The 26,255-nt window shown below is 37.0% G+C and overlaps 1 protein-coding gene across 3 annotated transcripts in view; it reads right to left on the bottom strand.

The window, feature by feature from the left end:
- Positions 1 to 26,255, bottom strand: part of EPHA4 (EPH receptor A4) — a 152,653-nt gene that overhangs the window by 35,464 nt on the left and 90,934 nt on the right. For 2 of the 3 annotated variants that reach the window (XM_070946053.1, XM_070946054.1), the window contains exons 6-8: positions 6,648 to 6,772; positions 5,358 to 5,517; positions 3,471 to 3,582 (exon numbers count right to left, since the gene is read on the bottom strand). In XM_070946053.1, the coding sequence (XP_070802154.1) occupies positions 3,471 to 3,582; positions 5,358 to 5,517; positions 6,648 to 6,772 (397 nt within the window). Of the gene's footprint in view, positions 1 to 3,470; positions 3,583 to 4,248; positions 4,258 to 5,357; positions 5,518 to 6,647; positions 6,773 to 26,255 lie in introns of all 3 variants that reach the window. The other variant, XM_070946055.1, reaches the window with a different exon arrangement.

The following is a 26,255-nucleotide window of genomic DNA, read 5'->3' as shown; positions in this document are numbered from 1 at the left end:
TTATAACTGCATGGATTATATAACAGCTTTTGTTTTTTTAAAAAAAAAAAGCTGAAAAAAACAAATAGGAAGTATATAAGAATGCATTAGAAAGTATATGATCTTATTCACAAAATCATGGATTATATCATCCAGTTTAGCTTCTTATTTTCAGCTGAGTTTATGAGAAGACTAGAAGCAGATCATGACACTAAAAAGGGTTTTTAGTATCTAGTATCTTAGTGTTCCAATAGAAAATATTCAGAAATAAAGCTTGAGTCACAGACCATATGGACTAGGAAATGTTATGTTAACTAGATCTGGATATTGGCCTTTCTCAATAGAGTATGAATAATATAGCCTTCTGTTTTATTTACTAACTCTGGAGCAACATTTTTCCATCCCAAGAAAAGAGATAACTGGTGCCAAGCACTAAAATTTAAAATTTTGTCATCTTGAGCCAGGGTACTTTAATGGTCATTAGAATTATAATACAATCTTAGAAATCCTTCAGTAGCATGGAGCCAAACGTATTCATTCAATCTAGGAAATTATTATATATGCATACTCTATTACTATTATTATTTTGAAGGATGGGGGGAAGCGATGGATTTATCAATCCTTTTCATCGAAATAAAACAGGACATCTGTTGGAATTAATAACCTCTAATGAACAATGGAACATATGGGGCAGTGGAAAAGGCTGCTATTGGAAATTCCTTCTGCAGTACAGCACAGTAATCTTTAGGGGTATGCAAAATGTTTTGAATTTGGACCATTTCAAATTTAAAACAATTCATCTTGACTTCAAAATGTCCTGCTTCAAAGAGAAACAGCTGTTTCAAGTGTGAAATAGGCTATTTCCCTTAGAAGTGTTCTGAATTTGAAACAGAATGTTTTACTTTCCCGAACAGAGATGTTTCCTTCTTGAAACATTTCCACGATGGTTCAGAGCAGCCTATTCTGCATTGGAAAATAGTAGTTTTGCACTTGTAGCAGGGTGTTTCCAATTTAAACCAGAGTGAATTTCAAGCACTCTGCACACCTCCAATTTTTATTTCTACAGTTTATGCATCATATATCACAGTTCTAAAACTTCAATTTTTTTTTCTCTGTTCAGTGGACTACTGGGAAAAGGGCAGGAAAATCTTGCCAGAGGTAGAATGCTTCGTAAGCACTTTTAAAACGAGGGCAACAGCCACATAAAATTCAGTAATAGGCTATCCAACCTTGTTTTAATCCTATCTAAATTCATATTTGATATCCATACATTAAATAACATAATATCAGCAGATCAGCACCATGCTGTGAGTTATTTAAAGTATATTTACATTTTATTTGATTTTTTAAATATTTATTGTTAATTTTTGCAAACTACCATTCTTACAATTCTTACAAACTACCAAATAATAGATTCACATATTTCTGTTCAGCCATGGAATGGGAAGAAAAGGAAGAAAAAATAAAATCTGGTAATTTGAGAAATCACTTTTGGTTTAATCTGAATAAAATGATATATATGGTATATTGTATAAATTATTTGTTCCAATTTCTTGGTGCTAAAAATAAATGGTATACATTTCCTTATTAATATAACATACTATATTATTACTATTACAGTATTCATCTTCATTTGGGAAAACAAATGCAGAAAAATAAAGAAACATATAATAAAATATATTCCACGCATTTCCTTATAAAATAATTATCAATATATATTTTTTTAAAAAAATATAGATCTGGAAACGCAGAAAAGCATGGGAATTAGAATCAGCTATTGTTTACCCCATTGTTTATAATCTTAAAAATTGTGAGAGATTCCCTCGCTTTAGTCGTTGTTCTATAGTGATTGAAGAATGACATAAGGCTTTATAGACTTTTTTTTCCTTTTAGTATCAGGACTTCATTTTCTTGGAACTAAGATAAATGGGTTAAATTCTGGCAATGGAGAATCTAAAGCAACAGAAGCAAAATGTGAGAGACCACTTTTTTGTGTACATCAAACCTTTATTCTAAAAGAAACATAGAAAATTGACTGCAGAAAAAGACCTAGTGGTCAATCAAGTGGTCCATCCCTTTGAGTTTTTGGGGTTTTTTAATTTATGTGTTTATTTTTATTTTTTATTTTTATTTTTATTTATTAATTAATCTTTGTTGAACCTTCTACCTGTCTTCTTACTACTTCCCTATCTCATTCTCTAACTTTCCTCCAGCCAGATTGCCTGGTAAGAAACAGATAAATTTTCCAGAGGTCTTCTTCTACTTTCCTCATCATCCCATTAACTTCCTTCTGTGCCATTTTTTAAAATTGTACTCCACACTTAGAGAAGACTTTGCCTCGGTGGTGAAATCCAAATTTTTTTACTACTGGTTGTGTGGGCGTGGCTTGATGGGCGTGGTGTGGTGTGGCTTGGTGGGTGTGGCAGGAGAAGGATACTGCAAAATCTCCATTCCCTCCCCACTCCTGGGGGAAGGATATTGCAAAATCTCCATTCCCAGCCCACTCTGGGGCCAGCCAGAGGAGTATTTGCCAGTTCTCTGAACTAGTCAAAATTTCCACTACCAGTTCTCCAGAATCTGCTGGATTTCAACCCTGCTTTGCCCCCAACGTTCACTGTGCAATCCTGTTCTTTCTGTATCTTCTTTCTCTGTCCCTACAAATTTTCCACCAGTAGTTGAAACTAAACCAAAAGAACGATGAGGTCTTTCTTATTGCAAAAGAAAAAGAAACTACTTGTCTGCCAGTTCTAAACCCCTTTCACTTACAGATAGTAGTGAGTTCCAAATATGCCGTGAACATTTCAAAGAAATAATTGTTTATTTATCTAATATTTTCCCTTTCTTGCTTTGCCCAAGAAGAAAGCAAGATAATTTATGCTCTGGGGAAAAAAAAACCTTTTACCTGTGAAAGTATGAGTAAAAGCTTTCTTTTCCAAGACTTTTAATTTAACCTGGCTGGTATACCCACTATGGAATATATAATGGTCTTCTACTCTGTTCCTCACAGCTAACAACAGCTGATGTGGCCAAATGCAGAAGTGATTAAAAAATCCAAAAAGGCATTCTTTTTTCCGGGTATAAGCTCAAATACAGGAGCTTGTTTCATTCCATCTCCCCAGATCCCCTCCTCTGGCCTGGCACTCTTAGCACATAACTCATCAACCCAGAATACTGCATTCATCAAATTCTACATCAAATTACAGTCTCTCTTCAGATCTCATGTTGCTGGCTTGCATCTTAAAACCTCCCACCACCACCCCCGTAGCTAGAATTGGTTTTGCATCCGAAGAAGCAAATAATTCTAGAACAATTACCATTACATTACATGCTGCTGCAGTACTGATGCTGAGAAGATCAAAGCAACACAGGAGAAGTCTTGTAATGCAAATGCAGTGTTTATGATGCTAATCAAAGAATTTAGCTTTGTTTCAAGGAGGCAAAAAGCTCCCACATGAAAGAAAAGGGGAAAGAAGGGGAGCTTAAACCCTTACCTCCTACTGATGACAAAGGCAGCAATGAGAATGACCACGAGGACAACACTGCCAGCCACTGAGACCAGAAGGACGGTGGGATTGGTGCCTTCACCAATGATGGGAGAAGGAACTAGGGAAAAAAAACCATCAATATTTGTTAAGATTCTGCAGTTATGTCACAGATAGGAATAGCACAGGATCAGACAGTGAGGTATATGCCGTTTATGTGAAGATGAAGACAGTTCATCTTTGTCAGACTTTGTCCAGAATTATTCTGTCATTATTCTTTCAGTAGAGATATTCATTTGTAATTCTTTTCCAGGAAAGCCCTAATTAGTAAGACATTATGCTCCATAATGAATTTTGGGGAAACTCTTCAGTTTTTCCCCTTCACTTTTACTCTTGAGAATATAATGGCTGATTTAGTGCCTGCTGAGCTGTTTCCCTTTTTTTTTAATTTAAAATGAACCAGATGCTTATTCCTTGACTATGAGCAAGAGGAAGACTCAAACAGAACAAGATGTTTTCCACTGTCTTTAGCGACATAGAGCACTTCACATTCTCACATGCTCTGCCTGAGGGTTGTTAACATTGAACAGCACAATCTGAAATGATTAAAATGTTTCCATGCAATGAACATTAAACATCTAATCTCTCCTGTTATTTCAAGAAGCAACTATTTTTTTTTAACATTTGTCCAACAGACACACACACAATATTGACATTTTATTTCTCAAATGAATCAAAGAAGAGAAATGAATAGCTAGATCTAAAACAGTCCCTCATTATATTGAACAAAGTTTTCCTCTTTGGCCAAGAAAGGCAGCAGAATGGCAGTTGGATTTGATTGTCTGATTGTTGGCCAATGAACTGGAATAGGAAGGAAGTGAAGATCCAAAGCTGTTAGCTACTGGCCCATCTAGCATGATTACTTCATGGGAAAAAGTTCTCTAGGATTCCATATATTCTCATTCCTAAATGTGCTATACACCAGAGAAAGCCCAAGGTATATTGAGGCCTGAAGTCAAGAACAAGTTGATACCCTCATCTATCCAACATGTATGCAAATTAAGTGGACTGACAATTCATAAATGACTCATTATTATTGTTTTAGGGAGCAGTACATGTGCACAGTATACCAAAAGTCAGGAATGTTCAAAAGTTCTGTGTCAAACAAGTACAGAAGTATTTAGGGGGGAAAAGCCCCAATTCTTGCATTAATATAATTTATAATTGTCTATGGGGCCTGATTTTTAGTATACTTTGCAAATCTACCATTAGTCAATAATTCTAAATCTATGAACTCAAGTTTATACTTGTGTTTGGAAGTCTCTAATCCTGAAAACTTCCAAACACAAATGACTCAATATAATCCAAGGACCTATTTCTCTTTTCACAAAAAAGTAGATATTAGGATATTGAAACTAAAGACCTAAATGTCCATCTCTGATAATGTTAGTAACATGCTTCTTTTTTCTCTCTCTTTTTTCATTGCTGGAAAAGGTTTGTTGAGTATAATGTAAGTTATAGTTATTTTTTTAAAAGATAAAAAAAACTGGAAACATCCAAATATCATATACCACAAAGTATGGAAATGTATAGGAAATAGTGTTAGTGTAAAGGTTTGTTGAGTATAATGTAGACAGAGTAAAGGAGACAACATCCTTGCATTTCAGGTGAACACAAAAGATCACGCTTCCAATTGGACTCTTAGTAAAAGCAATAAAAGCAACAAAAACACATAAACACAGCATATTTTTGTTTTCTTAGTCAAAGCTTGGTAATGAATTCCAAACCACCACCAACAAATCATTCATATTCAACTCAAGTGCATACAATATGCTTTTGAAATAGTGACAAGGGAAAACGCCTCTATTACCCCAGTGAGAGATCTATTGTTATTACCTGTGTTGGTTGTGAATTCAAACGGTCCACTGAAGTCTCCATATCCAGCTGCTGTCCTTGCTCGCACATGAAAGACATATGAAGTCAAAGGATTCAAGCCCTTGATATCGGTATTTCTGGTTGCTGTTTTCACAATGCGATAGCTACGCTCGTTTTGGTCCTAGCAAAGAGACAGAAAAATAAAAAGGAGGAGGGAAATGACTAAGGAGGTCTCCTGAAGGTCTTGGATCTTTGTATTTTACTTATTAGGAAATGTAGTCACATTTAGATAATGAATGTGACTTTTCTTTTAGTGATTCTATTATTAGTTTTAATGACATGAGTGTTATGGACTTTTATATTTTGTCAGAGGATTTTTCTTGCCTGAAAAAGCAAAGAGGATATCTATAATTTAAGCTCTGCTGAGAAAAAAGACAAGAAATAAATTTTTGGTAAAATAACAAAGAAGTTGTCATCCTCCTCCTGATGAACTAACAATGTTTTATTTCTAGTAGTCTTTTCACACATTATCCCTTTTTCTTTGCAGTTTAGAACTATAAATCCTAAAATAACTGAAGGAATGGCTGCCAATCTTCTCCAACTTTATTCTGCTTTTCTGCCTGGCAAATACCTCAAGAAAAAAAAAACTGTAATCTTGTTCCAGGGAAAATCTTCCAGTCATTTTTGATACAATTAGGAAAAGAAATAAAGGGATTATATTAAAAGAAATGAAAAGAGAAACAGAAGGAAAAAGCAATTGTTCATTTTGCAGACAACCTTGAGAGGAAATAGATCTTTTTATAGTTCTGAAATGGAGGAGCAACAAATTATATTATAGAAATAACAATTCTGCACAATTTAGAAGAGGCGAAGAATGTAATTTTCTTTTCCTTGTTTCCTATTAAAATTTATTAAACCCCCACTATCATTCTGGGCAAAAGCTATCAGCTCATACAGAGTTCATTATTATTACTGTGTTATATACTTCATTATTACACATCTGTCTCTGTTGTAAGGCTAATGTTGCACTGCTTCTCTGTTCTATTGATTCTCATTACAAATAGCCTTATTAGGATCAGACAGTTCCTAGAAAAAGAAAAAATGCCAACACTATTACCCACTAAAGAAAAAAATATATGCAAGTTGTTATTCAGTTCAACTCCTTAGATATACAAACTGTCAAAATGGGTATGATTATAAAACCATTTTTTCTTAATAAAGTCCTTTTATGTGATGATAACTGTGTGCTTATTTGGCTCAGGGATCAAACATTTTGATGAAATGGGATTTTTCCATAATGAATAATGATACCTTTTCATAGTATTTGACTTCATATTCCAAGATGACTCCATTTGGCCGGTCAGGTTCCAGCCAAGCCAATGCCACACTGTGCCTTGTTATTTCCTTAGCTTGGATCAAAGCAATTTGAGAAGGAGCTGCCAATAAAGAGAGATTGGGAAATGTCAGGCAATGTTGTCAGAAGTCCAAGTATTGAATGATGTTGGAATGTTTGTATTTTTTTTAGCACACACATATATCTTGAACATATCAAATAATACAACTCAGAACAGTTCTAGCTTTAGGCATATTGGCATGACCGGCAGATTATTAACATAGTATTTCTGCATTAAATTATATTTTAAACCCCTGGGCTTTGATGGCTCCTCCTTTTTAGTTATGCTGATTTTATGGCTTTAAACCAACTCTCTTTTAATACAAGTATTTTAATGAAGACTTTCAAACTATTCTGGCAAGGGAAAATAATGAAATATTGTTGAGTGACATCAGCAGTACAGTTTAATTGATTAATTATATCTGCCAATTACATCAGGAGACTGAAACTAGCAAAAGCATCTATGCTGTGAGGAAGGATTAAGTGATATCAAACACACAATAAGATAATAGGTTGGTGAGATGGAGTTTATTTCCTTTAAATCAAGCATTATTTCAAATCATCTTTTTTTCCAATGATTCCTAGATGTCCGTTTCACTGTTACGCTATCTTTTGTCTAGAGAAATGGACGAAATAACAGGAAAAACCAATGCCAAGAACATTAGACCCTATAAACTGACACTTCCGCATCCTCATAGAAGAGCAAATAGATAAGTAACATGTCATGAATCATGATATCATACAAATGATGAAAATTATATGTGTATTTTTAATCATAATACATCTGATGCAGATTATATAATGTGTCATGCCACAAATGATGGGATTGTGGCTTTTACTCACAACAATTTTACATGACCTAAATGTTTCCCTTCCCTCATATTAACTAGCCAGGTCTTCTAAATTTTTGCTGGGGCCCTTCTCACACTCTCTGCCATTGTCAGGCAAGTGGGATAATCAGAAATGTGAAGAAAATGATGTTATAGAATCCTTGTCTCCTATTTGCCTAGATAAATATGAAGTCAGTTTTCTCTTAAAAATGAATTTTTAAGCAATAATAAAACTGTATCCGATGTAGCGAAACAAGCTTTTTTAGTTGCTGTTTGAATTGGCTATATTGATTATACATCTTATGTGGCACTTGGGACAGAGATCATGGAGACAATATGGAAGTAGTCCAAGTATCATAAATTTGAAATGGTTTTAGAATCAAGAGGTGCAGGGAACCTGTCTGTTATTAATCAAAAAGCTTTCCACATTATACATATACATATACATTTTATTTTTTTATTTTTTTCTGGTTTTAGTCTAACCTAATAAATAGAAGTACCAATTACAATGACCAACATTTCAAACACAGAACTAAAAGCCATTCACATGTAACATCTATTATTTCCTTCAGTCCCCACTCTAATACCATAAGCTGTCAGCTCTTCTGAGCAGAAGAGCCATGTTACTTCTAATTCAGCTGTGGCTCAGCAGGAAATATATTCAATGCATTTACCGGTATATTTAAAGTTGGCTTTCCAGAATTAAAACAGTGGACCTGTTTTCCACTGGCAAGGACTCTGCTTCCCAGTTCTTAGGCTGTCCCATTTCCTTGCTAAGAAACAAAGCTGTCGTACTTCATACTAGCATCTTAAGGTGTCTTTCATTTATCAGACAAGACAATGACTTGGTAGTTTGGCAGATTTCCAACAAACCAACAAAATGACAAATCTGGACATGGGTAAAGGAGTAAGATGCTAGTCATTTCTTGTCCTTGCCTTTTGCTCAACTGCATTTTCTCAAGAAATGTTATTAATACTTCAGGAATAGCAATGCTGAGGGCAATTGCAGTTTTAAAATGTGTCAACATGGCTTGGCACTAGAAACAGGGACCATGTGGAAGTGTCCAAGACAATTTATTTCACCTTGACGTTTTTGTCTTATTTTCATCCCTTTTCCAAAAGACAATAGATTTCTTAACAATTTAACCAGTATTATAAAATTGATTAAATTCTAAGCTTTCTTTTATATATTTAAATGCAATACGGAATACTAAGATAAAACAAACAATGGAGTAAATAAGAAAGAAATGTATCAATAGAAGCTTCTGAAGGTCTCCTTTATGGTATCATTGGTGCCTGAACTTCAGATGTTTAAAAGGCCAGGGGACAATGCTGTTTCCTTTAACTATGACAGAAACAGATTCGTAGACCTACTGGACGAATGGGCTTTCAGAAGATTTATGATTCAAGCTGCCCGGTCCTTATTTTTCTGTTACTGTGTGGTCATGTCTCTAGCCAGCTGTTATCAAGTCCTGCCACAACTGACACAGCTTTGATACAAATGGTGGTGGTCTCCAGGGAAGAACAGATATTTTTTTTAATCTTATCAGCAAAAGCTGTGCTGTATACCCAGAGATTAGACAGCTTTCCAAATTGAATATATTTCTTCCTTTGTCCCTAAAAAAACCCCCACCTAGAAATATGCAGGTGCTTATTTTTGAAACAAACAAAACAAAACCAGCAATCAACAACCATCTGAACATTTATTAAAACCTTTCAATAGAAATTATAATATAAATACCCCATAAAAAATGGAAAGAAAGAAAGAAAGAAAGAAAGAAAGAAAGAAAGAAAGAAAGAAAGAAAGAAAGAAAGAAAAGATACAAATATAATTACATTTGTCTCTTGTTTTATATTATTCCATATAATTTGTAAATCTCAAGGAACACTTTAAATAACCATATAAATATATGTCACAAGGAATAACAATAAAAATTGGACATGTAAACTTCAGAATTACTTGACATATCAGACAGACCTGATGGGAGAAAAACTAAGCAGCAGGCACTCTCTGTCAGGAAGACTGTTTTCTGATCTACATTTTGACAGTTTGGCATCTCTGTTAAAAATTATTCTGGAGCTTTGCTTCTGCATCCTTCAGCACATCTGCCAATCTGTCTGTTTGTTCCTTACCCTGAAACTTATGTGCATGAAAATATACTGAGTGACAGAAACAGGAGTGGCAGGATCCATTAAAATGGACATCAGGTTACATCAAGTTATTTACATGAAGTAACCAGTACCAACAAATAGAATTACACTAATTTGATAACCCAATTGTGACCCTGATACAAGGACAAACTTTTTTGCAGTGTTTTTGAATTTATTTACAAGTGTCAACACTCAATGAAGTAAATCTACCATCCTCTTCAAACAAGAAGAGATTAGTGACAATCCAGCCATAAAATCACATTTTCTAGTTAATCAGTATTTCAGACCAGTTGTATTACTCTTTCATGTAGAAACATTCAATGACTGATCCTAATAATCTCTGAGTGAATTTCAGTTTTCTTTCCCTCGTCTCTATATAGTCACAGATATTTTAGTATGAAGACTGTGAAGTGATATCTCAAAATATTTGGGCTGAAAGAGTTTTCTCCTGGTACAATTCAGGTATACTGCAACTGCAGCTAATGTAATTTTACAATTTTTGGAATTATGGGTTACTAAACAGAAAAGAAGATGCCAGGATGTGGAAGACTTATCCAAAGGTTCATTTCTGCAGTAAAAGTACTGTGCTGTTCATAAGCAAACACTGATCACAAAAACTCCCTCAGCTTATTTAAACTTGTAACGTCCTCCCAGATAAAAAATAAACCAGGTGTTCATTTCATTCTTTAATTTTTGTCTCACTTTCAAATATTTTAGCCCATCTTTTCTGAGAAGCACTTGGCCCAAATCTTTAGTTACCATCTGCTACTATAAGTCACTTTAGAAGTATATCTTTTATGTGCAACTGAAACATTTCCATTTAGTCTTCTTTTCCTTATTCTTTCTATATTAGTAAAAAATAAAAAAATATTAAGTGCTGTAAAATGTAGGCACCAATGGTACTATGAGCCGTGGTGGCACAGTGGTTAGAGTGCAGTACTGCAGGCTACTTCTGCTGACTGCCAGCTGCCTGCAATTTGGCAGTTCAAATCTCACTAGCTCAAGGTTGACTCAGCCTTCCATCCCTCTGAGGTGGGTAAAATGAGGACCCAAATTGCTGGGGGCAATATGCTGACTCTATAACCACTTAGAGAGAGCTGTAAAGCACTGTAAAATTGGTATATAAGTCTAAATCCTATTGCTATTGCAATACCACTTTTAATAGCACATTCCACTTGGCTGCACTTGCATCTGCCCATACTCATGTTATGTTGATTGCCTCTGCTGGGTTGCAGTGTTTATCTGTGTATCACAGTACCACCTTGCTCAGTTGCACTAGTGCTATGCCATACTGTACATAATGCTTCTTCCATGCCCTTGCCCACCTGCCAACCTGCTTACGAGGAACCTAAAGAAAAACTTGTCCTGACCTGAATTTCCTACAAGTCCACATTGACTTTGCTTGCTGGAAACCAGTAAGAAACAAGCTGTGGTCATATGACATCCTTGCTTAATGATTATAATCCTCATTTAATGATGGCAATGGGGACTGAGGGGATTGCTATCTTGATACTATAAGATACCAGAAATCATTAAGAAAGATCTGTCATTCAATCTATCAACCTCTGGCAAAAGGATTCAATATCAGGGTGAGGAATATTCCCTTCTGATGGTTAAACCACATAACTTTAAAATTAAAAAAAACTTTAAATTTAAAATTAAAAAAATAAAATATAACGAAAAACAGAAACATCTTTTTGTTTTAATCTAAAGACACCATTTCACCATGGAAGAAACCAGTATGCTCTTTTACTTCTTTGAATTACACTTTTCCTAGCTTGAAAAACTGTCTAGAATACCATCTATCCTCTATCATAGCTCTTACCATTGTGATTATAGCTCAAAAAGCTTTTAAGATAGAAGAAGGTTTGATTGTTCCTATCCCAGCTAGGAAAATCTTTCCACTTTCAAGAGTGGTCTTCATGCCTAATGGAAAAGACATAAAATGCTAAACCAGCTCTTTCTTCCTTCCATGAATTTTTATCGGAGGTCTACAGATCTGAAAAAGACCTCATGTTAATTTCTCTAATGCTTCTTCTTTTCCTCTATATGAAAATGACGGCCACTAAAGATGTGGGAATTACAATTCCTTTTTCAAGTTTCTCCAGTCTTAGTAAATACCTTCCCTGATCTTCTGAAGAGCTTTCAATGGCTTTATTCAACAAATAAGTTATGTTCTTTAGATGACTGTGATGTAAATTTTAAAAGGAAACCTTCCTAGAATTCCAATTGGAATTAATTTTCCTAACCATAAATTTATAGAGACAGATGCTTATGAATTCCAACTGCATCCAGTATTGGTGGGTGTTATCAATAAAGTGATGACGGAGGTAAGCATAAATTACAATGAAAATATTGTATCATATGACAGCAGTAACTATTACACTGTTTATGCTGTACACCACAATGCACACTAATGGAGAAATGAAGAAAGGTTTGAGATTTATTTATTTATTTATTTATTTATTTATTTATTTATTTATTTACTTATTTGTTTGTTTGTTTGTTTGTTTATTTATTTATTTATTTATTTTATTAAACTTGTATGCCGCCCTCTCTCCCAAAGGACTCATGGCGGCTCACAAGGATAAAAAACACATAAAATTCCATATTCAAATATAAAAACCAATAAAATCCCCTTTAAAAAATCTCTTCAGTCCAATCCGGCCAGGCCAAATAGCTATGTTTTGAGGTCATGGCAGAAAGAGCGAAGATCAGGGGCCATCCGGAGCTCCAGGGGGAGCTGATTCCACAGAGTAGGCCCTCCCACAGAGAAAGCCTGCTCCCTGAGAGTTGCCAGCCGACACTGTCTGGCCGACAGGACCCCAAGGAGGCCTCCCTGTGAGAGCGGGCAATGGGGAGCTGTCGCTGGCTGCAGATGGTCCGCCAGGTACCCCGGGCCTAAGCCATGTAGGGCTTTATGGGAATTACCAGCACTTTGAATCTAACCCAGAGGGCAACCGGTAGCCAATGCAGGTCCTGCAGGAGGGGTGTAACATGAGAGTGTCGGGACACTCCCATTACTACCCGCGCGGCCGCATTCTGCACCAGCTGAAGGCTCCAGGTTGTCTTCAAGGGCAGCCCCATATAGAGAGCATTGCAGTAGTCGATCCGGAAGGTGACGAGTGCGTGAGTGACTGTGCACAGGTCCAGGTAGGACTGCATGAATGACTGTGCACACAGTCCAGGTAGGGGCGCAACTGGCGCACCAGATGAATCTGGGCAAATGCCCCCCTGGTCACAGTCGTAACATGTTCGTCCAGAGTCAACCGTGACTCCAGGAAGATGCCTAGATTGCGCGCCCTTTCTACAGGGAGCAACACCTCACCCCCTATAGCCAACAATGGAATATTCTCCTGGAACCGCGATGCCGGTATCCACAGCCACTCCGTCTTGGCAGGGTTGAGCCAAAGCCTGTTCCTCCCCATCCAGAGCCGCACCGCTTTCCTTGATGGCTTGCTTTCCTTCATCATTTAAAATGTAACTTCAGGAAAATGAATAATTAGCTAAGATTATATATTCTTTTATGGATGTATTATTGTGTGTAGAGACAATATTTTATCCGGCATATTATTCTCACAGAAGATGTTCTATTTGGTGAACATAGTTCAATTATATATGAAAGAAATTGGAAAAAAATATTAAGTTTAACTTTCAGCAAGTCCTCAGGAATTCATATCCTCTTTTCTTGCCTACACTCCAAAATATCTGTTCTCTACTGTATGATATGAATTGAGCAATTTTAGTTTGTTTTGTTCTTCAATCCCCCCCATCATTAAATACCCTGCTTGTGGTCTCTCTTATTTCAGTTCTTTGCTTGCAAAAATAGAAAGAAAGGGGGGAGGGAGGGAGAGAGGAGGAGAGAGAGAGAGAACAATTAAGCTGCATAAAAACACATTTTGTCCTGTAACTGCTAAATTAATAAAACTCCAGTCTTTATCAACAAAAAGAGATCAGGTGACTTTTAAAAAATGAATCTATCGGAGTAGAAAAAAAGAGCAAATTAACCAAATGAAAGGGTTTAAACTACTAGAAATGAGTAAAACCTGTTTTTTTATAAAAAAATATATTATCATGATGTTGTTGAGTAACAATCCACAGGAACCTTTTTTTTTTTACCCAAGATATCTTTTTAGGAACACATGGATATTATGCATCTTTTTTACACAGTCCTATAGGATATCTGGTTAGTTAATGCTGCCCAATTATGGACAGATACATTTAATAAAATGCTTATTTTTATACATACTCATTAGATGATGGATCCAGAAATTTATATATAACTACAAACAAAAAAGTCCAGGTTAAGGACCTCTACTACACTATACCTTGTGGGGTGCAAAATTTCATATCAGTTGTGACTATTAGACTGGTGATTACAAGGACTTGTGTCCATGTAGGTTTTCTTGGAAACATTTTTTCAGAAATGATTTGCCACTGTCTTCTTCTTAGGCCAAAGTCACACAGTTGGCTTCATGCCTAAGGCAGAACTAGAATTCACATTTTGTGGTTTCTAGCTCAGTGCCTTTAACCACCACACCAAACTGAATAGTTTTTACCCCAGAGCTATAATTGCACACAACAATGAACAAAAGGGACACCATCAATGAGCTGTTGGACAGCATTACTTGGTCTGCTGTATGGATGCTTGGGTGGTTTAGGGATAGGGAATTTTTGGTGGATGGGGGTGTGCCTGGGGATTGTTATGTGTGTTGGGTTTGGTCTCTGGGTGTTATGTGAATTTCATTGTGTGGGTATACTGTGTATATATGTACAATGACAATAAACTTTATAAAACTGGCTCTCATCTACTTTGCATAGAACATTATATTCAAATATTTAATTTTACTTAATGCCTAGTTATGACTTCAGTTTTAAGAGGTACTCAATCCCACTTGATGCTTTCAACAAATTGCCAAGGATCAAAATTAAGTGCTTGAAAATATAATAATACTATTATTTACCCTATGAGAGAGATGCTGAAAACCTTCTTTATTAATGATTAGTTTTAAAAATGTCTAAACATTATAACAGGATAAATACTCCTTTCTGTGATGCTTAAGGAAATGAAATTAATTCATTCATACTAGATAGTGCAACATTTCGGTATTGAAACAAACAAAATATTAAAAAGTTATGATATTTATGTAGTTACTTACCAAGCACATCTAATTTATATTTAAAGTAACCAAAATATCTTTACAATACCCAGGGCATATCACAACTTTTGAGCATTCCTAATGTTTGGAAATTGAAAGATGAAAAATTTGACATGCCCTAAATTGTGTATATGTGTTACAAACACTATATTAATTTCGTTGAAAAACACTGCTGTCCAATACGGTGGTCCATTATGGAAATCTCCATAATGCAGAGAGGACTTTTCTTGATTAACATTACCAGACCTATTTAAATAGAGATGTGGGTGAGTACTGATCATGTGAACAAACTTTCTGGAAAGTAACCGAATATGGTGTTAGATGGTTTAAATTTTCCTTCCACCATTTCTTTTTTTTTTTCTTCTTCTTAATTTAATTGGCTTACCTTGAGATCAAGAATAAATGAAATAACTCCTGTCCTCAGATTTTCAATTTTGAATCACACAATGAAAGAAGAAAATAAGAAAGCAAGTGAACCGAGATGCTACTTTGCATAAATTATTAAGCTTTTATTATGAGCGGTTTAAATGGATTTGGGGAAGTGGAGAAATCTTAGCTTTGTATTGACACAGAAGATTCTATTCCCTAGATTACCTCTGTATTCCTAGTGATGGAATACAGGACTATTAGTTGGGTTAGTAAAATTGCTTATTTCAAGAATAAAGGAATAAAGGGGGGGGAGAGAAAGAGAGATGACAGAGAAGAATGATGTGGAGCAACCTGTGTTGCTTTGTACTCCCTGAAGGAAATTTATATTAAACATAAAATAGATACGAATGTCTTTTCCAAATATGTTAGAGACTGATATTATCCTTACAACATGATACGGAAGATCTGTTCTTGGCATATTCTGATGAGAAGTGTCATGTCTCAGATTAAAGGCAACATTCCAGCAAGTGCTTCTAACCAATGGCTCATTTTTCCATCATGGCTGTCATCACAGTGGATAGGCTAATAGCTATATGGATAGGAAATGCAGTGGAAAGAATGGTCTAGAGCAGTGGTGAATTCCAAATTTTTTTACTACCGGTTCTGTGGGCATGGCTTGGTGGGCATGGTGTGGCTTGGTGAGTGTGGCTTGGTGGGCGTGGCAGAGGAAGGATACTGCAAAATCTCCATTCCCACCCTACTCTAGGGGAAGGATACTGCAAAATCCCCATTCTCTCCACACTCCTGGGGGAAGGTTATTGCAAAATCTCCATTCACACCCCTCTGGGGACACCAATTTGCTGGTTATCCGAACTACTCAAAATTTCTGCTACTGGTTCTCCGAACTTCTCAAAATTTCCACTACCAGTTCTTCAGACCTGTCAGAACCTGCTGGATTTCACCCTTGATCTAGAGCAATAGTTTCACTTGCAAATACTGCACTTTGTGCTCACGGGAACATCACACGTAATTTCAGATCCTAGATAAGAACATCCATACCTGTTTCCTATGCAGTATACAGCAATAATTGGCCAAATTACACATGCTATCATATGCATGTCTGATTTTGTCAATTTTAGCTTAATAGTGATAGCTGAGGAGAACCTCAAAGAAGGATACCAGCTCTGGCTGAGAAGGCATTACACCTGATTGTGTTCCTTATCCAAACCTATGATCCACTGAAACTGGTGGAAGATGCTGATCTCATAGGAATGTGCATGATGTGGATAGCATATGCTATTTTTGTAATTTTACCACCTCATCACAGGGCAAGCAGCAGCTTTAGTTCTTGTTATTGGTTTGTAAATCTGTAATTTGTTTCCCAGAAATAAGCAAAGGAAGATACATACCAAAGAACAAAACCAATTGGGTTCAAAAGGTTAAACACGGTCTGTCCAAGTACTGCTGCAATTACAGTCCTCGCAAACTTTGGTTCTAAAGTGCCAACTTATTATGTACTATTTTTCTTATAACAGACAGAATGTCTAATGAATGCAAGAACTACTTGAGAAATACTGTAATTTCAGACATTACATACCGAGATTTGGTTCTATAAAGTTCAACTATATTAAACTCTAAAACATTGTTATTAGGATAGTGCAGTACTTCAGACTTGATCCAAAAAAGCTGTTTTAGAGTATGTTAGGGATGAACATACTTACATTTAGGGATGTTAGGAATGAATGTCACATCTTTCTACAACTCCTGAAAGCAGCTGCTTTGAAGAGGTGTAGACAGATAGTACATTCATGGTGCTTTATGCTCCAAAGATGTGCCAAATTAATGAGATAGGAAGCTCATTTCAAGGCATGCTGTTTTTTATGTATATCTCTTTGAGTTAACCACTTCCAAACAGTTGATATATAAGGTCTTCACCACCTCAGAAAATAGATCTTGCATAATTTTAGAATTATTAGGACCACAGATGTTACATCCCCACTATAAAACTGTGAAGAAAGGAGGATAAGACAGGGATCCTGTGGTGCAAATGAAGTGAGACATCTGTTTAGTCTGAGGACTAGTCTGCTGGCTTGTTTGCTATGAAAGACAGTTGGCACATTCTTAGAAAGATAACAATTGTTGCCAACAGAAACATGATAGGAAGCAGTGTGTATGTTTCCTGTATGTATGAATGCCAGTTTTAAACAAACAGGAAAACAAGTCTCTTTATAAGAATGCATAAAAAGCTGTCAAAACACTACAGCTGCTTTAGGAATAAAAGAAAATAAAGAAACATTTCCAAATTCTTGAATGACAGAATTCAGATGACATGGGTGGATGGAGTTAGCCTTGTGAAATATTTGAAGAAATGCTCTGAGCGATTTATTCAATTCGGAATCAGTCCATAGGGAAGCCATAGGAACCTAAAATTTGAGGTAGTATTTGTTGTACCAAGTTTGATATCAATACATCAATGACAATTACTACAGTTAACATTATTACAAAAATGTACCGTTAATTGCAAATAGCACTTAACAATAGCACTTAAACTTATATACTGCTTCACAGTGCTTTACAGCCCTCTCTAAGTGGTTTACAGAGTCAGCATATTGCCCCCAACAATCTAACTCCTCATTTTACCAACCTCAGAAGGGTGGAAGGTTGAGTCAACTTTTAGCCTGGTGAGAGTCGAACTGCCAAATTGCAATCAGCCGAAGTAGCCTGAAATACTGCATTAACCACTGCGCCACCACGGCTCATGCAATAAAGATTTTAAAAAGTGGGATGGCTACATAAACAGTGGAATGATGACACTGAACCAAGATGGAATTCAGAGTGATGATATTTATCAGATTGCCAGATGGTTCCTGCATAATTACAAGCTTCTAAGGGATTCTCAAAGACTGGGAAATAAGATGTTATCCTCTACCTACTTTCAGACCTTTCAAAGGCAACCGTCCATCTTTCCTGCTTAGTGAAAAATAGTGTTCTCTGACTTGGGATGACGAAAGTGCTGTCTTCCTTATCCATTGTGCTTCATGTCATTGTAGGCAAATGCCTCCAGCCCAATTTAATACTAATCCCCTTTCTGGTTGCTACCTTGCATGCCATTTTGCACTGAGCTGCTGGGCTACCTGCTTCCTTTTGGAAGGACCTTGACAGGTGCATTCTTTAAAAAAGAAATTCATGGTATAATTATGAAAGGTTGGGTTTCTCTATTTCCCACCCACCACCCCCTCTCACTGTTTAACTTGTTTAATCAATGCAATGGTAAAAAGGCTTTTTCTTTTCTTACAAGTTTCCTGGTGAAATTGTTTTTCTCTTCTCTTTTTAATAGGTAAAACTGACAGTTGACAAAGAAGGGGTAAAACTATCCCTCCCTCCCTATCCTCCTTCCTTTCTTCTCACTATAGGGAGGTGCTCCTTGGGCTATTCTCCTTGAGTAGCTCACTGACACTAAAATTACAACACTGATACTGTGGATTTTCTCTTTTTTCTTTTTGATCAATCAGTGTATGCAACCGATAGGAAGATACTAAGGATGAGTGCCAATGAATGATGTGTGTGTGTTTGTGTGGCACATATCAGTGGCAACTGATTGATGTCTGCTTTCTTGCTTGGGATGGAAGTCTATGATAAATACAATTTGAGTAAAACATAAAGACAAATGTTATATACATTTTTTTTTAAATCAGTGATAAAATATCAAATACAAAATATAAAATGATATTGCTGTTTTGTCAAAATTCAGAAGATTGAGAATTTAATCATCTCAAAAAATGCAATATGGCCACACTAATATAATTTGCCCTGTTGTTTTCCCCCTTGAAATTTATTCCTTGCCTGGGCAGAAATAGTAGGATTTATGCCAGATATTACAACGCACTATAGACGATAAGGATATAACACCACTGTCAATGGCAATCTCACTGCTTCTATTTAAAGTAAAGTCTATTCTATTAGTCTTTCAAATATCAGAAAGTGTTGTGTGCCCAATGAACATGTCAGCTCTTGCTTTTAAGCCAGTGTTGCTTTCAGGCTATCCAAATTTGGAGTCATATATTATTCTATCTCCATTAAACACAGAGAACGGCTGAAGCAGGTTCACACCTCCAATTTACAGTTAAATTGAATGACTGCTGAATTTTTAAAATTTTATTAGCTCTGCAGACCATTAAACTGCGTTTCTCCCAGATGGATCTGCTGCCAAGACCTAGGAGACAAAGATTAGACACTCTCTGTGAGTATAATACAGTCTGTTGATACAGCTTGGATGGGATAGAAGGGAAACTAATTTTTAGCTATCCTTGTATATTTTAAAAAATCTGATATAAAGACGTGAGGTTGAAAACAAAGAGCCAGAATTTGCATGTACATATATTATCCAGTATACAGAACTATGATAACAAATTGTTTGTGAAGGAAGTAAAGTGAGTCATGGAATGGCCCACAACAAAAGCCACAATACATTTTATAAGCTGGTTCTATGTCTGAGTCAAACTGCAGAAATGATCTCAGAAACTGAAAGCTGTGCAGCGAGCACCTACAAGTTTACTGTTTGATATTTCTACCCCAATGGTGAGGAAATATTATCACCTTAGGCATTGTTGAACAATTCTCACTGAGCCAAGATAGGCATAATTGTGATTATAACTCCATCACCTCTGGGAAAATACAGGTTCTCTCTTCTTGCTCTGCATTGTGTGAATAATTGTCTGTAGCCTTCTGATAATGTATTTAGGAACACATAAATCTGAAAACCAAATTTTGTGTTACCTCACCTCTTTGTCATGAGGGTTGACATCATCCAGAAATAATGTTTGCCCTGTTTTCTGGGATTGAGCTGTTTTAATATCTATTTCTCATTTTTCCAAGAATGGCTAAATAAGGGCTCTGATTTAATCATCAGCTTAATACAAGCATTGCATTGCTCAAGGCTAATCATCAATCCATGAAGAAGGATATGGAAGGCTCATTGACCTAGAATTCAAATATCTAATATTTTCTGTTACATGCCAAAAGCACTGCAAAATCCAACAACAATAGCAAAAACAATGCAAAATTCATAATATTCAATTGTAATTGTTCATAATTGCAAATTACAGAAAATACATCTTCAAAAGCCAGATTTAAACCATTCAGAAGGCCCTAATGGGGAAAGAAATGAGGAGAAAAAAAGAAAGTTCACTAATAATGAAACTTTTTTTTAAAAAAAAGGTCATTAGTCTAGCCTCTGAGCCTATCTTTCTGAACACAGGAAAACTTGTAGAATATGTGATTCTTTAAAATCAGACAAAAAGCAGCCCAAGTGAGACAGACAATGTCTTATTTAAGTATGTCAAATGTATATAGTCTCTATACATGATGGTTACAAAGACTTTTCATTGTACAAAAAAATCTTCCATATATGACAGACTGAAGCAATTATGTTTGACAATAATCCTATTCCTAGCACAGAGACCTTATGCATTAGAAAGTCCTAAATTTTCATATTAACATATTTGTATATGAGGTGAAGGAATTTATATATTTATGCAAACATGACCTCTATTTCAGAAGATCTATTTTGTTTGTAGTCTGTCTGTACACTTTTATATCTTATATATAACTGATATATCTTTTATATCAGTTCCCTATCTATATTCTTTATTGCTGAAAGATCTGATATAATAATTCCTGAAATTAAGCAGGGATGATTCCAGTCAAAGACTGAGGAGAGATCATAAAAAAAAACTGATCTATTCTGTATTTCATGATAGAAGTGGAATATAAATAAAAACATGTTGCTATGAAATCTTCTTTCTTGAATAAATTAAGTCCTTTCTGTTTTGTTACTATTAGTTATTCTTGCAAATTTACTTAGGGTTAAGTGGTTAAGGCATGTGACACATGAATTCTAGTCCCATCTTAGGCACAAATCTGGTTGTGTGATCTTCAGGCACTCGCTCTCTGCCCTAGGAAAGAGCCAATGGCAAACCACTTCTGAAAAACCTTGCCAAGGAAACTGCAGAGTCTAGTCCAGGCCATCTCCAAGGATTGAACACAATTGAATGGGAGGTAAAACAAATCTTGAACTCGTTAGGAAGAAGGTTAGAATGGTTTTGGTCAGCTTTTTCAGTTGTTAAACCTAATGTTTATAAGTAAACTGATTTTTCTTGGCATATTTTTATCAGTCTATTGTGTGCTTTATTATATACACTGAGGATATCTTTTTTCTTATTATTCCAGACTTTACTTCCAAGTTTAGCGTTACAGCTTTCCATAATTTGTACAACATCTTTTTTGGTATGGTGTCGACAAGATATTGCAAATCATTGTGGAAATGTTCCAATTCAATTTCCTCTGCATCTGTGGATGTAGCATAGGCCTGGATCATCATCATAATGATATGCTTGTGTTGAATTCATATTGGCATGATTTTGTCATTTATGAGATTTTATCTGTGACATCCTTTTATTAATAAGGATTCTAAATTTCTTCTATGATTTGCATGTTTGCAGTGGAAGATCCTTTAAAAGTGTACTAATTTCCAGAATGTAAATGTTTAGTCTTGATATTTCAGTTTGGACAATATCAAGTTTGCCTTCATTCATAGTTCTGACATCTTCTATGCCAAGTCTATGAATATCTTTGCAGCGTCACAATATCTTTTTGTCTTTGGATGCATTACTAGCTGTACATCCTTTCAGCTTTTATCCAGCCACATTGTAAATATATGTATAAAGATCAGCTTTGTATGATGCACAAGCCCCTTAACTACTATAAGGCAGTGTTTCATTGAGGGGTCCAATATAAATAAGAAGGCAGATTCGGGGGCACAGAGTATGTCAGAATGGAAAGTTTTTTTCAAGTCCTTTCGAGCTATCAAAAAATGCTACATATTGATACTAGCTATGGTGATAAACAGTGTGAATTAATCATAAAATTTGATTAATTCAAATTTTTAAAAGAAAGAAAGTTGATCTCAAATGTACCAGAAACTAAAAAGATACTCAGGGGAAAAAAACCCAAGGAAAATGTCCTATAAAAGATAAATTGAGTTTTTAAACATGGTATTAACAGTTCCTTTGAAAAAAATATAGTTGTTTCCAAACGCTAAAAGGTTTAAAAGGGCTTTGTTCATCCTTACAATAAAATATACCAGCTACATGTTTATGTGCCTCTTAGAGTTGTTTTGATTTACAAGGCTGGCATCATTCTGTTTTGTAACAGAAATGTCCACCAATTTATTTTTTTATTTTTTGTAATGCTTAGAGGACATGTGAAAGAAGCAAAGTAAGTAAGCAATTTATAGCACTGGGTAAAGATCAGCTTGTATTTGACTCAAAACATGTGAGACAATGCCTACCCTGTGGAGCTTTGCAGTTTACTGCATTTGCTACTCATCACTCTTAACAAATGCTTTCTGATTGAAGGGAAAATCACATGTCTACTATTGCCACTGAAGCTATATCTCTTTGAGGTCATTCCATTCTTAAGATGACTTCTCCCTTCTATGATGTTTGCATAATTGCAGTCTTTCAAACTTTTAACACAGCATTGCAGCAAAAAAGAAAAGGCATTCTTAATGCTGAAAATATGTCCTACAGAGCAACTGCAAAATATTGCAGATAATTCATTGAGCGTGTTAACTGACAAAAGATTCTCCTTATTCACTTCTGATTATTCTAACTGATGAGAATGAGAGGCAATTCAGAATGCACAAATGTTTCTATGTGCTCATTTGGCAACTTGAAATGCAAGGGGTTTGAAATGTGGTTATCCATTTTCACTGCTGAGCCAGAAATGAAAAATTTCTTCAGCCTCGGCCACAATGTGTAAATACAAGAGATTACAACCAATTGCAAAGCGGTTACTGTAATATGCAGTAATGCTGCAATCCACAAAAAGTTAATTTCATCCTAGAACCACTGAAATAAATGGAAATACAAATTTCAGTACCGTTATTGTTTTCAGTAGAAAATAATTTTCTCCTATCTCAGTGCATTTACAGAGTGTGTATATATGTGTACACACACAAACAAATTACCAAAACTCTGGTGTCTGAAACCTTCAATTGGCAAAATATTTATTTATTTATTTATTTATTTATTTATTTATTTATTTATTTATTTATTTATTTATTTTTGATTGATTGATTGGACTTATATGCCGCCCTTTCTCCACAAGGACTCAGGGCGGCTCAACAAGTCCAAATTAAAATTCAAACAATAAAAGAATCTAAAATTCCCATTAAAACCCCTTCAGTCCAGGCCAGCCTGGCGAAACAACCATGTTTTAAGGTCACGGCAGAAAGAGCGAAGGTCGGGGGCCACCCGGAGCTCCAAGGGGAGTTGATTCCAGAGGGTAGATGCACCTATAGAGAAGGCTCGCTCTCTAGGGGCCATCAGCCGACATTGCTTGGCCGACGGAACCTCAAGTAGGCCTTCTCTGTGTGAACGCACCGGGTGATGGGGAGCTGTTGCTGGCTGCAGGTGATCCGCCAGATACCCCAGGCCTAAGCCATGTAGGGCTTTATAGGTAATCACCAACACCTTGAACCTCACCCGGAGGGCAACCGGTAGCCAATGCAGGTCACGCAGGAGGGGTATGACATGGGAGCATCGGGACACTCCCATTACTACCCGCGCAGCCTCATTCTGCACCAGCTGAAACCTCCGAGTGGTTTTCAAGGGCAGCCCCATGTAGAAAGTGTTGCAATAGTCAATCCGGGAGGTGATGAGTGCATGGGTGACAGTGCATAAGGCATCTCGGTCCAAGTAGGGGCGCAACTGGCGCACCAGACGAATCTGGGCAAATGCCCCCCTGGTCACGGTCGTGACATGGTCTTCTAAGGTCAACCGTGCATCCAGGAGGACGTCTAAGTTGTGCGCCCTATCCACAGGGGGCAACACCTCTCCCCCTATGACCAAAGATGGAATATTCCCTTGGAACCGAGACGCCAGTACCCACAGCCACTCTGTCTTGGCAGGGTTGAGTCGGAGCCTGTTCCTCCCCATCCAGAGCCGCACCGCCTCCAGGCATCGGGACATCATGTCAAAGGCATCACAGGCTGATTCGGGGTGGATATAAAAAGTTGGGTATCATCAGCATACTGATGATACCCCACCCCAAAACCATGGATGATCTCTCCCAGTGGCTTCATATAAACAGCAGGGGAGAGAGAACCGACCCCTGGGGAACCCCACATGTGAGGGGCCTTGGGGTCGACCGCTGTCCCCCTGCCAACACCGCTTGCAAGCGTCCAGAGAGGTAGGAGGAGAACCACCGTAAAACAGTGCCTCCCACTCCCAACCCCTCGAGGTGCCACAGCAAGATACCATGGTCGATTGTATCAAAAGCCGCCGAGAGATCTAACAGGATCAGGGCAGAAGAATATCCTCTGTCCCTAGCCCTTCAGAGATCATCCACCAGTGCGACCAATGCCGTCTCCATGCTGTACCTGGGCCTGAAGCCCGACTGATACCGGTCTAGGTATGATGCTTCATCCAGGACCAGCGGGAGCTGACGTGCCACCATGCTCTCAACAATCTTCGCAATAAAGCAAAGGTTGGAGACAGGACGAAAATTGTATATTGCATCAAAGAACAAAATGTTTTCAGCAAAAGGACCTCAAATGGCCTAATGTACAGAAGGCTGGGATGAATTACTCCTGAGGGAATGAAATTTGGCGATTTTTTTTTTTTTTTGCCATTTCAGTGTTCCTGTACTACTGATGTTCCGCACTGCCACTTCCTCACCCTAAAGAGCCCTAGTCATGTGATCATCATTTTCAACGTTTCCTGGCAACTTCCCACAAGCCAATGGTGGGAAGGGACTGATATTGTTGATGTCCCTTGACACCTTCCCACCAGTGAAATCTTTTCTTGTGGGAAGTTTGCAGGAGAAACTCAATGGAGAAATGATGCACCTTCTATAGCTCCCTCTGCACTTGCAGTGCGCGAGTCACTCACAAACTCCCTTAATGCCTTCCTCATGCAGCATCAGTCAGTTAATTGCCTTCAGGGAAAGGGAAAAAGGAAAGAAGGGAGAAAAGGAAGGACTAGAGAAGAAGGAAGAAGGGAAAGGAGGAGGAAGGAGGGAAGGAAGGAAGGAAGGCAGGGTGGGAGGGAGGGATGAAGTAGGAAAGGAAGAGAGAAACAGAAAGGAAGGAGGGAAAGGAGGAAGGAAGGAATAGAAAAAAGAAGCCTTGAAAAAGCACCTTTGGGACTCTTCTAAAAAACCTGGCCTGTATATATACCATTATCCAGTTAGATCTAAAGATGAGATGAGATTCTTCTTGGATAAGAAACTAAATGTCTTCAAAGAAAAACAAGAAAGTCCAGCTGTCTCTTGAAAAATCACCTGTGGAACAACCATGACTTGGATGACTGAGAATCTCCATAGACATTAGTGATGAACTTTGGGATGAAGACTCTTCGAATGGTACGGGTGTATGAATGGATTTCCAAAAAAAATTGCAGACTACAGGAACCATTTGCACTTCAGTTTGAGATGCAGACAACACAGACCCAACAGCCTATGCCTCTGTTCAACAGTGAAGGGACACACAGCAGAAAACATCCTGCAGAAAGAACAGCTCCACAACATAGTCCTTTCATCAGTTCCAAGAAGGCTCCACACACATTTGCCCTGAGGTGGCCTCAGCGACTCTCTAAAAGAATGCAAATGACCAGCTGTTTGCAAGGAATATAAACCCTTCCATTCGCCACCATACAGTCAGAGCTGAAGAAGCTTCTTGGAGCAGAAGCGAAACATCTTCAAAGAAACAAGAAAGTCCAGTTGTCTCTTGAAAAAGCATCTCTGGGACAACCATGACTTGGATGACTGAGAATCTCCATAGACATTTTTCAGAAGTGGTTTGCCATTACCCTCATTACCTTCTGAGTGCTGAGTAAAAAAAATAACTGGCCCAAGGTCATCTAGCTAGCTTTTTGCCTAAGGCAGGACTAGAATTCATAGTCTCCCAGTTTCTATCCTGATGCCTTAACCAAATTGGTTCACTAACACACACACA

The sequence above is a fragment of the Pituophis catenifer genome, unplaced genomic scaffold (genome assembly GCF_029215685.1).
Source record: "Pituophis catenifer annectens isolate HBS135680 unplaced genomic scaffold, rPitCat1.0.hap2 SCAF_6, whole genome shotgun sequence".
Lineage (NCBI taxonomy): Eukaryota > Metazoa > Chordata > Lepidosauria > Squamata > Colubridae > Pituophis > Pituophis catenifer.
Note: the sequence above shows the minus strand (reverse complement) of the source record. Positions and strands in the feature narration are given on the sequence as shown.